Raw genomic sequence first — 14,244 nt, 5'->3', positions numbered from 1 at the left:
AAGATGCTGAGTGATCCTCCTTCCTCAGCCTCCAGAGTGTCTGGGATTGCAAGTATGCACCACTGTGCCTGGCCCTTCTCAAGCGTTAGCATTAAGCCAAATTTGGATTTTTATAGAAATACACACATATAATTGATATTTATATGTAAAGTTGAACTGCTATCCTACTTTTATGAATTTATGGATATAGGAAATACAAATTATTTAAGAAGGAGCTTTTAGGGCTGGGCATGTATTTCAATGGTAGAAGCTTTCCTAGTATGTGCAAGGCCCTAGGTTCAATCCCTGATATCAGAAAAGGAAAAATAAAATATAAAAAGGAAACAGCTTTTGATTTGTACTAATTCACACTGGTATTAATAACAAGTTTTTGAAACCCAGAAATCTGACAACTGAGATACGTATGGTAATGTGTTTTAACTCTGAAGTGCTATACAAATGTAAAATATCATGAAAGCTTGTATATTCAAAATGTCATTTCACCCTTTTCCTGAAAAAGCAGAAAAGTGGAAATAGGAAAAAAGGGATGAACAGTTTTGCTGTCTCCATCTAATTTGCTTTCTAATGAAATTTTACAGCTTTTTAATGACATTCTGCTATTACAGTCTATACAGAGATAATTTCATCAACATTCCATGTTTTGAATACTTTTAAAATTATCGTTCAATTAATAGTGTCTGAAACTCTGATGCAAGGAGAATATGAAAGCATGATCAGAATGATTATTATAAACCAGTGAGCAGAATACACTCAATGGCAGTAAAAGAATGCTCTTACTGTATTGCACAGGAGACAGAGCCCGTTCTTGCATGGGTATGAACCCTAAATCCTGCATTAAACTTTAACCTTTCCTTTAACTTCTGCTATTCCCCTAATATTTTTATCTGTGACTTACAAAGAAAAAACAAATCAGTTTATAAGCTATATATTAGACCCAAACAAGCTTAGCAAGGCCACTCTATTTATTGATAAAATTTGTATTGCTAAGAATATGTTTGAAAGAAAAACATGACCAATGAGAGTACAATCTTCAATTTAGGTCTGTGAAATCAACCATATGAGGACTAGATAATAATTCTACATGTAAAAAAGACTCAATGACTAGCAAATAGGAGGCTCAATAATCCAGGGCTAGAAAGTCTATTCCCCTACATTAGGAATGCATTAAGAAAAATATAGAGACAAAGAGCCAATGTTAAGTGAGGCAGATTTTAGTTAACTTAAGAAATATCTTTCTAATAATCACCTTGCCCTAAGGTGAGCTTGCTGCTTCAGGCACTGAGTTCTCCTTCCTGAGGATACTGAAGTATAGTCTCGAGAGCTGTGAGGGGATTTAAGCATCAAGCCAAAGGTTCTACTATATGAATTTTAATATCAGTCTCAACCTCAAAATTTAAAAAAATCCTGTTTTAGGGGAGTACATGCAAAAGGACAAATTGTGCCTCATTTGATGTCAAGATATCTCCTTTGGAAACATACTCCCAGGCTTTCTATTTGTAGTTTGAACATTTCTATAGTTCAGAAGTCTCCTTTTAAAAGATGTCCACTTTAAGTTTTGAGAATGACTAGGATAAACTGCAAAGAGATCGATATTTCACATGGTGATTCAACTTACCCAAGGCCTGCTAATACAATCCAAAAGTTAAGGAAGTTTTTCACATGATTTAGGTTGGAAAATTGACCCTTCAAGCTGCTTTAATAGAGACAAATATAAGTAGAATTTAGGGAACAGATTCAGTAGGAAGAGGCATAGTCTTTCATTTGGAATTTGGGTTTCTACCACTAAAACACCAGTGATGAAACTCTGGGAACAGAAATGTAATAGAAAATAGGAACTTAAGCAAGAACCATACTGCTGCTCACTGAGAGCTCCCAAGTACTGGAGCATTCATTGCCGGCTCAGATCCACCTTATCTTGGCTGTGCTTTCTAACTTACTCCCTTAGTTAACATTTTCTGTGAACACTAGTTGCTTTCCATAGGGACCAAAACCACAAACTAGACAGAATGACCACACTTCCTTCTCATGAATAGTGAAAAAGGAAAAAAAAAAATTCTTCTTGGATATGTTTCTCCAATGAAATTCAATTTCTGCTTTCCAAGAAAAGTCAATTGTCTTAGAAGTTTCCGGGGAAAAAATGGACAAAAATGGAGGGGGGTGAACATGGAATCCAAGAGGTACAAAATCTAAAGCAAAATCACTATCTTTTAATCTTTCAAGAGTTAAAGGGTTAAAACCTGAGCATCTCAGTTGAGTTACTGAATCCACAGGTGGAAGGTCATATAAGTGGGATGAGATAATTCCATTTGTGACCGTGCTGGCAAAGCCTTTATGTGTAAAGAGAATCTCCACGCTGGCCCCCAAATATTAAGTTGATACACGTTTCTAGGACACAGCCTGAATCCTCAAACTTTGGCGGGTCTGTAGACACACAATTTTGTTTTCTACTCAACAGGGCTTTCCAGAATTGTCATCAGATGACAGATTACACCGCCCATCCACAAGGATTCAGGGGTAGCTCAGGCCATCCATTATGGGTTAAAAGCCGTTCCAGCATGAATCAAGTCCCAGTGGTAAGGAGTCTACCGATACAAGGGGTCCTACAGCTTTAAGAAATACCCTGGGCATCTAAAAGTTTTCAGAATGCAAACTATGTCAGCTCTGAAAATAAGAGGCACTGCATCATTATGGCAGGAGAAACAAAGCCAACCCCCTTTTTAAAACAGACAAAAAAAAAAAGATTGTTTTAATAGGAGAGAAACATCAGTCATTGATTCTTACCTCATTCACACATTCTATCCAACCCCATCCATCTTCAGAGTGAAGAGATGACAGAGCCCAGTTAACTCTCTCCCTCTTTGGGCCCCCGCCCATCCTGTTCCACTATATCCAAACCACCAAGGCCTATCATCCCACCCATTTCAATCTGCAAGAAACAGTCCCACAGAACTACAGATACCATGGCTTTCTATCTAATGGGCTTGCCAAAGCTCAGGTACGCCTAAGTCCCAGCTTTCATCACGTTTCTTTTAGAGGGTTGCCTGTCAAGTTAGCGTGGCTGGTCAGGACCTTTGCTAATCGTCTTCAAAAACGACCACTTAGTCACTCATGGCTAACCACATTCTACAAAGCAAGCAAAGAGAAGACTTAAGGCAGCAGGAAAAAGTCAACAAACCAAACCAACAATCCAGAATGTAAAATATTTCATTTTTCCTAAACGCCGCAGTCACATTATCCACAAACAAAAGTTGTCCAAGCTGGCAGTCTCTGCATCAGTGCACCTGCTTAGCATTGGTTTGACGAGTTATCTTTCTGCTGTGTCTGCAGAAGCCAACTACAACACAATGGGTCGCATCACTTGAGGGTCACTTGAGTCCCTCTACTCTCTGGGTCCCTCCTCCCACCCCCCCCCCCGCCTTCCCTTCTACCCACAAAACCTTTAACTCCACCATAGCTAAGGATCCCAGATAGCTAAATAAAAGAGGTGGCCTCAAACACAGGGAAAAAACCCCTTAGGTCTCCAGTGTGAATCGCCAACGCCAATCCCCCTCCCCTCCCCTTTTCCTTAAGACCTGATGGTCTTCAGTCACACATCTTAAAAGAAAAACAAAAAACAAAAACACAAAGACTTACTTGTCTCAAGTCGATGAAGGCCAACTGCAGCGTGTCCTCCTGGAACCCAGGCACCGGGCCGGATCTGGCAAACTCTGTGGGAAAGAAAAGAGGATAAAAAGCGCCTTTAACTAACCATGGACAGGGAGATTGGCAGACGGATGACAGGGAAGACAAGAGAGGCTGGGGGAGAGGAGGACCAAGCTTCTAAGGAGTCATGTCTCTCTCCCTTCAGCTTCTTTGTTTGCCCTTCAAAATTCGTGTCATCAAAACACCATTAATTCCAGCATCCTGACAGCAAGGAAACTGTACTAATTCGACCTGAAATTTATTCCCATGAGCCGCGCTGGGCTTCAGAGTATTTGTTTTGTGAATGGACAAACAACTTGCAAAGGAGGAGGGAGTGGGGGAGAGAAAAAAGTTTTTCCTCTCAACACAATAAAATCTTCAGCTGTGAAACTCTTTTCAGTTCCGAAAGCTATTTATATTTTAGATCGCTGAAGGAATTTTCTAATTTCACGCTTGTCACCTCATTCCCCAAGCATTTATCAAAAAATATTCCCTGCCACACCATTAATTATTCCCTCACTGATTATTTGTATTATCTCATGAGTGCCAACCCACACACCACACACACACACACACACACACACACACACCAGCAGCAAAGGCTGTCCCAATCGGGCGCTTGGCTTTTGAGCAAAAGTGTATTTTTGGATATGAAAATGCCCATCCAAATAAATCTCACTGCAAATTTCAGGGAAACATCTGTCCTTCTACTGTATTTTTTATTCTTGACTTCTATTTTCATTGTACTTTCAAAATTCTTCTCTTCCCTCTACCCGAGTTTCATCTTAGGTCGAAAAGACCACACCATGCTATTTGCAATTTACAGTAGCGCCTTGGGTAGAGGCTCAATTTATGAGTCTGGCGCTTCCTTGTCATTAAAAAGAAGATAACCGCACAGGGCTATAGGGACAAATACTAGTAACAGATAAGAATGTCAAGTTTTATTGTCCCTGAGCCCTGCTTATTATGAAATCAAAAGGTCTTAAGTTCTCTATACATGCACACACGCGCGTGCACACACGCGCGTGCACACACACACACACAGAACAAATTCCAAGTTAGACAGTTACTATGCCTTCAGTTCTCTCCTTGAAGACAAAGTGTGATGGACATTTAATATCAACTTGTATTTACATTTGTGACTATTCGAAGCAAATATGAAAATAAATTTATATCAAATATATGTATTCCTCAGGACTGAATTTAAGAAACTACAGAATTGGTCTCATATTCTTCTTTTGAAATTAAATGAAATATATCAAGATATTTATACATATGTCTCTAAAATTACTTTCAACAACTGGATGAATACAAATGATGACCTGTGAAGAATAATGAGAATTTCAGCTATTTAAAAATATTTTCTACCTGGGAGCTTCTTACACATAACAGATTTTCTTAAAACCTTTTCTTACTTCAAGAAATAATTCTAACAACTTAGATTGTATGGATTATGGAAACACTATGTGAAATGAAACGTTAAGTAATGTATTAAACTAATTTAAATATAGAACAAACATATAACTCTATATAAAATATTCTTATTGTAGACATTTTAAATAAAATGACTTATAAATGGAAGGAGATAAACAATTTGTATGATTAGCAGTACTAAAGTTTTTAAATGTTTTAAGAAGAAGAATAATGCTATTTATAAATTGATTCTACTGATAGAGCCCAAAAGGAAAAAGTTTTATAAGACAAAATTCTAAAACTGTACAAACACTTGATGAAGGCCATGTTAACAGAAAGCTTGATATAATCCATTCTTCACATCAACAATAATCAAGATCTGTGATAACCTCATATACAGGAGCTGCTCAACTCAAATGTACAAATGTCTCATACTATGTGCCTGTTGAAATCAGTTCTTTGAATTATGGCTATAGCCATTCTTTCTGACAGCCTTGTTACATGGTCAACTTAAATAAGCTTCCTGGGCTGGATGGTTTCTTCCAAGGTTGACAGATATCACTATTGATCCTCCATTGCTCAAGTCTAGGTTACATCATTTGAAGTCCCCTCTGTCAGCAGGAACTTACTTAAGTCAAAATGCAACAACCATCAAGATGTTCTTATATATGCTCAACTCAACACAATTACTCTGTGATACATAGTTTGAATGCTTGGGAGCTGGCTACACCTTTTGAACCTGCTTACTGGGCATGCTTCCTGGAGCAAATTGATGAAGCTGATGAAATCACTCAGGAAACTGGATATGATGCATATTTAGTTCTGAGTCACTGTACAGACCTCAGTTTTATGACAGACTGAGTCTCCCAAGTTACCAAAGGATACAATTTGCCCTTTTAAAAATCAGAGGATTAAAGAATGACAATTGCACCAGGTATGATAAAATAAAAAGATTAATTTTCACATGTAGCTTATGGAAATACCTGATTACTCTATATTTGACTTCATATTGGTATGTATTTCCTCACTGCTTCATGTATGTAATTCTTACCTTCCCATGTAGACAGCAAACTTTTAGGAATAAAGATTATCACTAACAAATAGTACATGCTTAATAAATACTATATTTTGATTAAATAAGTTACACAAATAGCAAGATTCATTAAACATGTATACTTGTCATTGCCAATGAAAATCTCTGGATTGCTATAGGTCCTTAACTTGAGTATCAATAAACAGGCTTTAGGAATTGATGAGCTCCCTAAAATTACATGCACAATGATTTTAAGGGGATAGACTTTGAGGTCAGAGAAAAATCAAATTTGAGCCCTAGTTCCCCACTTACTAGTTTTCTGGGCTTGAGCTAATTACCTAACATCTTTACACTTCAATATCTTTATCTCAGAAAGTAGCATTATCTCATGAGTATCTTTATTTCAAAAACTGAGCATTCCTTATAGCATAACAACGATGAAACAAAATAACACATATAAAGCAGTTGGCAGAGTGCCTGGCATATCATAACTGATTATCATTATAATCAGCTTTTTATGTGAATATGTATTTCTTTGCAAAGAAGGTTCACAGCCTTCATGAATTCTCACAAGGGTTGGTGACCCAAGAAAGGTTAAGAAATACTGTTCTATACCTAAGATAAAACATTAGAAGAAATGTAGGTGCCATTCAGTGATGAGTTAGTGAGATGGCATTGCAAATTTATTTATAGACAAATATCTGATTGTTTCATTGAAAGGATATTTATAGGCTTAATTACTAGCCTGTTGCTTGGCACAGTAATTTATTGGGAAAAAAAAGTCAATAAATGTATACAATACATCTCTGGTAACTTTGAAATATGATGTATCCTCAGAAACATGATTATCCTCCTGAATTCATTTTTTAAATATATTTAAAATGTTAATAGTATGAGGAAGTTTGAGTTTTTAAAAAAATAAAATGAGAATTTATGCATATCCTGATTTCAGGTATATAAAATAGTCATAGAAAACATAACGGTAAATACTTCCTAATCTAACCAAGGTTCCTACAGACAGGAAGGTTGTGAGATTTTTTTATTCTTTATAGTTTATAAAATTTTCAAATTAATACAGACCACTTCTGTAACCAAAAAACAAGAAATGCGAGAACACACACATGCACACATGCACACTTCATGTGGTAGTACTGATTCAGCAGTGCTTTCTCTAGTAACTAGAGACATAATTTATTCAAGATTTAACACTATAGACAACTGGGATTGGTCTGTACACCCAAATTTCCAGATAGTTGCTTGACAGACAGAGAGGAAGAAAAGTACACACGGGAGAGGGACAAGAGTCTCCCAGCCTGCTATACCATGCTGATGCATATATACAAACTGATCATACATAAATACAAGAGGACTCCCTTTACAGTCATCAATGAAAACTTTCCATCTTCTGACATCATAAAAAGGGGTAAATCATGCAACTGTGGCCAAGTGGAACCAATGCGTACACGGACTTGTCTCTGGAGAGGTAGGTTTTCTGTCTCTAAGTGTCCTAGGCCATCATGAAAGTTTCCAAGCCTAGAGTTCTGCAATGTGGCCTCATTATCAGCAAGGAAATAGAGGTGCTTGCTCCATTTAACACAGAATCAAATGCTGCTTTGTCCAACGCCTATCACTTGGAGACTTCAAAGTTCCAGTGAGGCTGGCAAGGTAGCAATCTCTTGGGAGGAAGGTTAAGTTTAGTATAGCTTCTGATCAGCACCAAACCATCTCCAGAGGACTTGGCTCTCTCCAGCATTCTACCCTGCCCTTTCTAATCACAGTAGGGACTCAGAGTTGAAGGTGGTACGAGATCCAATTTGCAACTGCAAAAGTCTTGTTCAATAAGGAAACTGTCAATTCATTGAAGTTTGTGAAGAAAATATCTTCATTTTAAAATAACAATTAAAAGGAGCTATACAGTTACAAGAAAAAAGGCAAGAGGAAAAAGAAAATCATGGATAAATCACAAATAAATTTATTTTACCTACCAAATATCCAACAACCCATCATATTCTCATATACATGTAAGTCTAATGAGATGTAATAATTTTTAATAGTAATATTATTTTAGCAAAAATATTCTGTAAGTTCACACTTCTAATAATTGTCACAGTATAGTAAAATAAAATTATCAAAGGGATTTCATTAATCTCAAAATGGTCTCTAGATTTATTGCAGGCTGATCATAAAATTAACAAACTCTGTCACTTAGAAGGGGAAGGAAAAGAATTTCAACTTTAACTGGTACATCTGAAAAAATACATAAAAGCACAGTTTACTAAATTAGAATTAAATGATAGAGTTAGAATGTGCTTTGAAGAGTCAAAATGACTGTACTAGTCTGTAACTTGTGTATTTAGATGGGACATTTGGGAATTGTTCAAAAGTCAAGTTGTGAGAAACAGAATACAAAATTCTTTCTTAATCTTCACAGACGGTCCACAGAACAAGAACAATTTTCAAAGGAAGATGAGGAACAAGGTAAAACATTTCAAAAAAGCAAGATTAGTATAATGTCTAGCAAACAGCTAAAATAGCAGTTGCAGGAGGAAAACATAATTTGTTCAAATAAGAGAAAAGTGAAAAGACAATCTACAAAGTGGAAAAGAGAGGTCCCCGAACAACATCATATACTAATGCTCTCAGTGAACTTCCAGCACTGACAACAGACAACATAGCTCTTACTGAATGGATCAGTGATTTGGTTTTGGCCAAAATTCCAAATAAGTAAGAAAATTCAGTATTTCAGAGTCTAGAGTATATTGAGTGCTTGTTTATATTTTAAGATCATGTCAGGTCACATGTGTTTTTTGTGGGATTGAGAAAATAAGGGCTGTTGTTGCTGTATTAATATAATGGTTTCCTGGTATCTGGCTCCCTGGAGCAACAGATAAGGGGTGTGCTAGACTACCAAGTGTGGCTCTGGGGAAGTTAAAACCTTCTTGCATCACTTCACAGTGGCTTCACTAAGCTAATTACAAAGAGGAGTTGATGGACTCCTTAGGGAATTCACTCCAGGTCCTTTTGGTCAGAGAAAGGTCGGCCAGAACATAAGGAAATAAGAACCAAGGAGAACAATTTAAAAACTTAACTCACTAGATCTCCCACTTCAAGAAAGGGTGAGGGCTATAGAAAAACATGCCTATAGTTAAGAACACTGCATTATATACTTGAAAATTTGTTAAAGAGCATGGATCTTATATGTGTTTTAACCATAATAAGAGTGAATAATAGAAGGAACTGGGTCTGAAATGGAGTAAATTCTAAGCATGTATAATTTTCTCAAAATGAACCCAAATATTACATATAACTATAAAAGTCCAATGATAAAAAAGAATTAATGAATGAATGAATAGGCAAATGATATGTAACCCATAGACTTTATAGAAAACATCCAAAAAATCATGTTTGAGAATTTGTATCTACAACATATAATGAATTGTTAAATTCAATAATAATAATAATAAAGCTAAATAATAGAAAATAGTCAAAAATACAGTAGATATCTCATAAAGGAAAATATGTCACCAAAAAAGTGGAATACATGGTCCCCAACTTATAGCCTAACATAGCTACAGTAGTCATCCACAAATAAAAGTGCTTTTGTGGATACGGGGATTCGGGTAGGAGGTTGTAAAATCCTGGGAGAGTCCAAGAATAAGCAAGGTACTTTGAGAGAGCAGAACTATGTCTAAGTGGCAGAACTGCCAATGGTATTTCTGACTCCAGATCCCCATTTGGCCAGAGTCCCATTTGGTCTTTGTTGATTCTGGTACCAAATTCTTCCACCACAAGAACCTGAAGGAGTCATGCCTACCTGTGCCTTGGGTGATGTGGCTGATGAACTTGGTCTTGGACATGGACATGGACATGGAAATGGCCCTGAAATTCACCTCCATCCCTTTTCAGGTTTCATGTAAAACTATCTTGCCCACAGAGAGACCTAGGGGAAGATATGCAGTCTGGGATAGTAGGGGCAAGCTCATTCACCACAGTACCACAGAAGATCCTAAAAAGAGCTTGACATTGATTGCATGCACTCTCAGTTACTGTCTGAATAGTCTTGACAGCAAAGAGAACCATAGGAAAACATGTCCAGCTATACCCTGAGAAGCAGTCCTGCAGACATTGGTCTTAGTAATGGACTCTAAAGCAGCCCTATGACTCAGTTTCAGGATTTCTCACATTCAGGGGCTAGTACTGCCTGCCCAGCAACTCAACAGCAACCCTCTCAGTGACTTAGAGGATGTCATACCCATTGGCACAAGTGGTAACAGGCTTGCCATCTGTGAACAATGAAACAAAATCCCTAGAACTGCAACCCTGGGGTCAGGGTCCTTGGGACAGTCCAGGCCATCCAGGGACCAGGATGTAGGCCTGCCATCTGTGAACCCATCAGCAACCATGTAACCAGCTCCAACCCCACTCAATCACTATCTTGGAGTCAATCTTATCAGTTTGGATCTGAAATTGTTTAAATATTTCTGCACCCTCCAAAATGCAGGTTGAAACTTTTTAAAAAATTACTTTTTTCATGTTGAAACTTAATTCCCAATGCAACAGTATTGGGAGGTATGGCCTTTAAAAGGTGACCCAGAGCTGGGGTTGCAGTCTAGTGGTAGAATGAGTGCTTAGCATGAGTGAGGCCCTAGTTCAATCCCAGTACCACCTTCCACAATCCAAAAAACTCTCATGAATAGTATTATCATTTAGATATGGAATGTCCCCCAAAAGCTCATTTATTGAAGACTTGGTCCACTATACAGAGGTATCCAAAGGTAGGGTTTTGAAGAAGTGATTGGATTATCACTGAATTGACCCATTTGATGGATTAATAATTTGAATGGGCTACAGGGAGGAGATGGAAACTGTAGGCAAGTGGGGAATGGTTAGAAGAAGGACACTGGAGACATGTCCTTGGGGACTATACATTATCCCTGCTCCTTTCCCACTTCTCTGCTTTCCAGCTGCCATAAACTAAGTAGCTTTTCTCTGCCATACTCTTTCACCATGATGTTCGACCTCATTTGAGGCCCAAAGCAATGGAGCTGGCTATTCATGGACTAAAATCCTTTAACCATAGAGCCAAAATAAACCTCTCTTCCTTTATATTGTTATTTTCAGGCATTTTGTTCACAGTGATGAAAAGCCATCCAACACAAATAGGATTAGGTGACCTTAGAAAAGGGTTTGGAAATTTGTCTCATTTTGCCCTCTGCCTTCTGCAAGGTGAGAACAGCGTTCTTTCCTTCCAGAGGACGTACCATCAAGGTACCATCTTGGGTGCAGAGAACAGTCCTCACCAGACAACTGAACCTACTGGGATCTTGACCTTGGATATCCTAGCCCCCACCACTGCAAAAAAATTAGTTTTTATTTTTTATAAATACTCAGTAGTCTCATGTATTTTGTTACAGTAGAAGCAATGAAATAAGACAAGACTCAAAAGGAAATGACAATATTTTTTTTTTGCCTAAACCAGTCTACAAAGACTAGAAAAAGTGTATTTTTCCTTCAAATAAGTAAACACCCATCTTATCAGTTAGTGGATACCCAGAAAAGAAATAAACAGGAAAACATGATGGTATCAAAGGAAACAAACAAAGCATCAGTAACTGACTCCAAAGTAATGAAAACCTAGAAATTGCATAAAGAAATTAAAATAATCATTTGTAAAAAGCTCAACAAAATGCAAGAAAACATAGACAACTGAATGAATAGAATGTGGAATATAATGCATGAAAAAATGGAAATGTAACAAAGAAATTAAAACCTTAACAAGAACCAAACAGAAATCAGCAAGTTAAAGAATACAGGATGGATTTTAAAAAAATCAATAGAGAGTTTCAATGGAAGACTCAATCATAGAATATAATTAGTAAAATTGAACACAGGTCATTTGACATTTGCCAACTAGAGAAAAAAAAATAAGAAAAGAAAAAAGTATGTGTTGCCATAATGCATACAAATAAATTTTAAGAGCCCCAAAGAAGAAGAGAGATGAAAATGATCCAAAAACTTATTTAAAAGAAATATTGCCTGAAAACATCCCAAATCTTGGAAGGAACATCAACAATCATAAATCATGAGTACAACAGACCCCCCAGAAAAGACCAACCTGAAGAAGACTATCTGAGACTTATTAAAGTCAAAACTGCCAAAAGTCAAAACCAAAAAGAAAATCTTAAAAGTAAAATATAAAAAGGAACTGCTATAGGACCTTTTTTTCAGCAAAAATCTTGCAAGCCAGGAATAAGTAGAATTATATATTCAAAGGCTCAAAGAACAAACAAACAAAACTTGTCAAATGAGAGTTCTGTATCCAGAAAAGTTATCCTTCAGAAATAAAGAGGAGATAAAGACATTCCCTGACAAATAAAGGCATGAGACTTATCTTACAACAAATAGTCAAGTTGAAAAAAGACAATACCAATAAGCAACATGAAAGTATAAAATTCAATGGTAAACGTAAATGTAGGCCAGGCATAGGGGCACATGCCCGTAATCCCAGCAACTCGGGCAACTGAGACAGGAGGATTGCGAGTTTAACTCCAGCCTCAGCAACTTATCAAGGCCCCAAGCAACTTAGTGAGATCTTGTCTCTAAACAAAATATAAAAAGGGCTGGGGATGTGGCTCAGTAGTTAATTGCCCCTGGGTTCAATCTCTGGTACAAAAGAAAAAAAAAGAAAGAAAGAAAGATAAATGCATATTTAAATTTTGAATTCATAATTCTCTAATATTGTTCATGTGGTGTGCAAATCATTTAAATTCTACCATATTTTTTTTCAAAGGGCTAAAAATACTTATAGCTCCAATAATTTGTTAATGGATACATGATATATAAAAGATGAAAGTGTGACATTAATAGCAAAGGGAGGACAAACTGTATATAGTATTTTTATGAGATTGAAGTTATTAGTCTAAAATAAAATGTTATAACTAAAAATTTTTTATGTAAACCCTATGATAACCTCAAAGAAAAAGACCAATAGTAGATACACAAAAGATAAGAGAATTCAAAGCATACCACCACAAAGATCCAACAAGTCACAAAGGAAGATAGTAAAATTGGAATAAACAAAGGCACTATAAACAGTAAATGTTGCACAAAAGCGCAAAAGTAAGTATTCACATATCAAGAACTATTTTACATATAAGGAGATTAATTTATCCCATAAAGACAAAAATGGACACATAAAAGATAATACTATGTACATGGAAACTAAAAAAAGAATAAGGGTTGCTAAACTTATATACAAACAGCCAAAATTGCATCTAAAAGAACTAGAAAAAGTAGAACAAATAAAGAGTAGAAAGAAGGAAATAATTAAGAGCAGAAATAAATTAGAGACTAGAAAAATAATATATGAGACTAATATGAATATGTACCTAAGGCTTTGTTCACCTTTCTTCAATTATTTTTCTTTCTGTTCTTTAGACTCAATCATCTCCATTGTCCTATGTTCATATGACTGATTCTTTCATATTTCTGCTTTTTAATCCCCTATTGTGATTTTTTACTTTAGTTACTATACTATTCACCTCTAGGGAATTCTTTTGGCTTTTTGTTGACTTTCCTATCTTTAGTAATAATTCCATTTTGTTCATTCTCTCTCTCTCGCTCTCTCTCTTTCTCCACATCTTTTTTTAGTTCTCTGAGTGTCCTTAAGTCCCCTGTTTTTATTAAAGTCTTTTTATCAAGTATCTGCCATCAAATCTTTTTCAGGGACAGCTTCTGTTCACTTGTTTTCCTTTTGAATGGGTCATACTCTTTTGTTTTGGTATGCTTTATGACTTTTTTCATGTTCAGCATTTGAATTTGATAATTTCATAATTTGATAACTGTGGAAATGAGATTTTTCTCACCTCTCTAGGGTGTGTTTGTTTTTGCTACACTTCTTGTTTGTTATTCTTCTGGTTTTGTTGATTGTTGTGTTAAAAGATTAGTATAATATATAAATTTAAGACTTTCTCAAGTCTTTTTTGAGGCTGCACCTTTCTCTGGACTTCCCAGTCACCTTCTAATTTTTCTCAACGATGTAGTGGCATTTGAACGACTTAGCCTTTAATATATGGATTCTGAAGAGGGATGAATAAAAGAAAAAAACATACCAACCT

General features: G+C 36.3%; 1 protein-coding gene across 7 annotated transcripts in view; it reads right to left on the bottom strand.

Moving 5' to 3' along the window:
* The window catches only part of Exoc6b (exocyst complex component 6B), a 622,696-nt gene that overhangs the window by 144,948 nt on the left and 463,504 nt on the right, over positions 1-14,244 (bottom strand). For all 7 annotated transcript variants that reach the window (XM_046432321.2, XM_058575131.1, XM_058575126.1 and 4 more), the window contains one exon: positions 3,634-3,707. In XM_046432321.2, coding sequence (XP_046288277.1) covers positions 3,634-3,707 — 74 coding nt within the window. The remainder of the gene's footprint in view (positions 1-3,633; positions 3,708-14,244) is intronic.

The sequence above is a fragment of the Marmota monax genome, unplaced genomic scaffold (genome assembly GCF_021218885.2).
Source record: "Marmota monax isolate L192 unplaced genomic scaffold, Marmota_monax_Labrador192_F-V1.1 WCK01_AAM20220418_F8-fsc00106, whole genome shotgun sequence".
Taxonomy (NCBI): domain Eukaryota; kingdom Metazoa; phylum Chordata; class Mammalia; order Rodentia; family Sciuridae; genus Marmota; species Marmota monax.
This window is presented reverse-complemented; position numbering and strand designations above follow the sequence as displayed.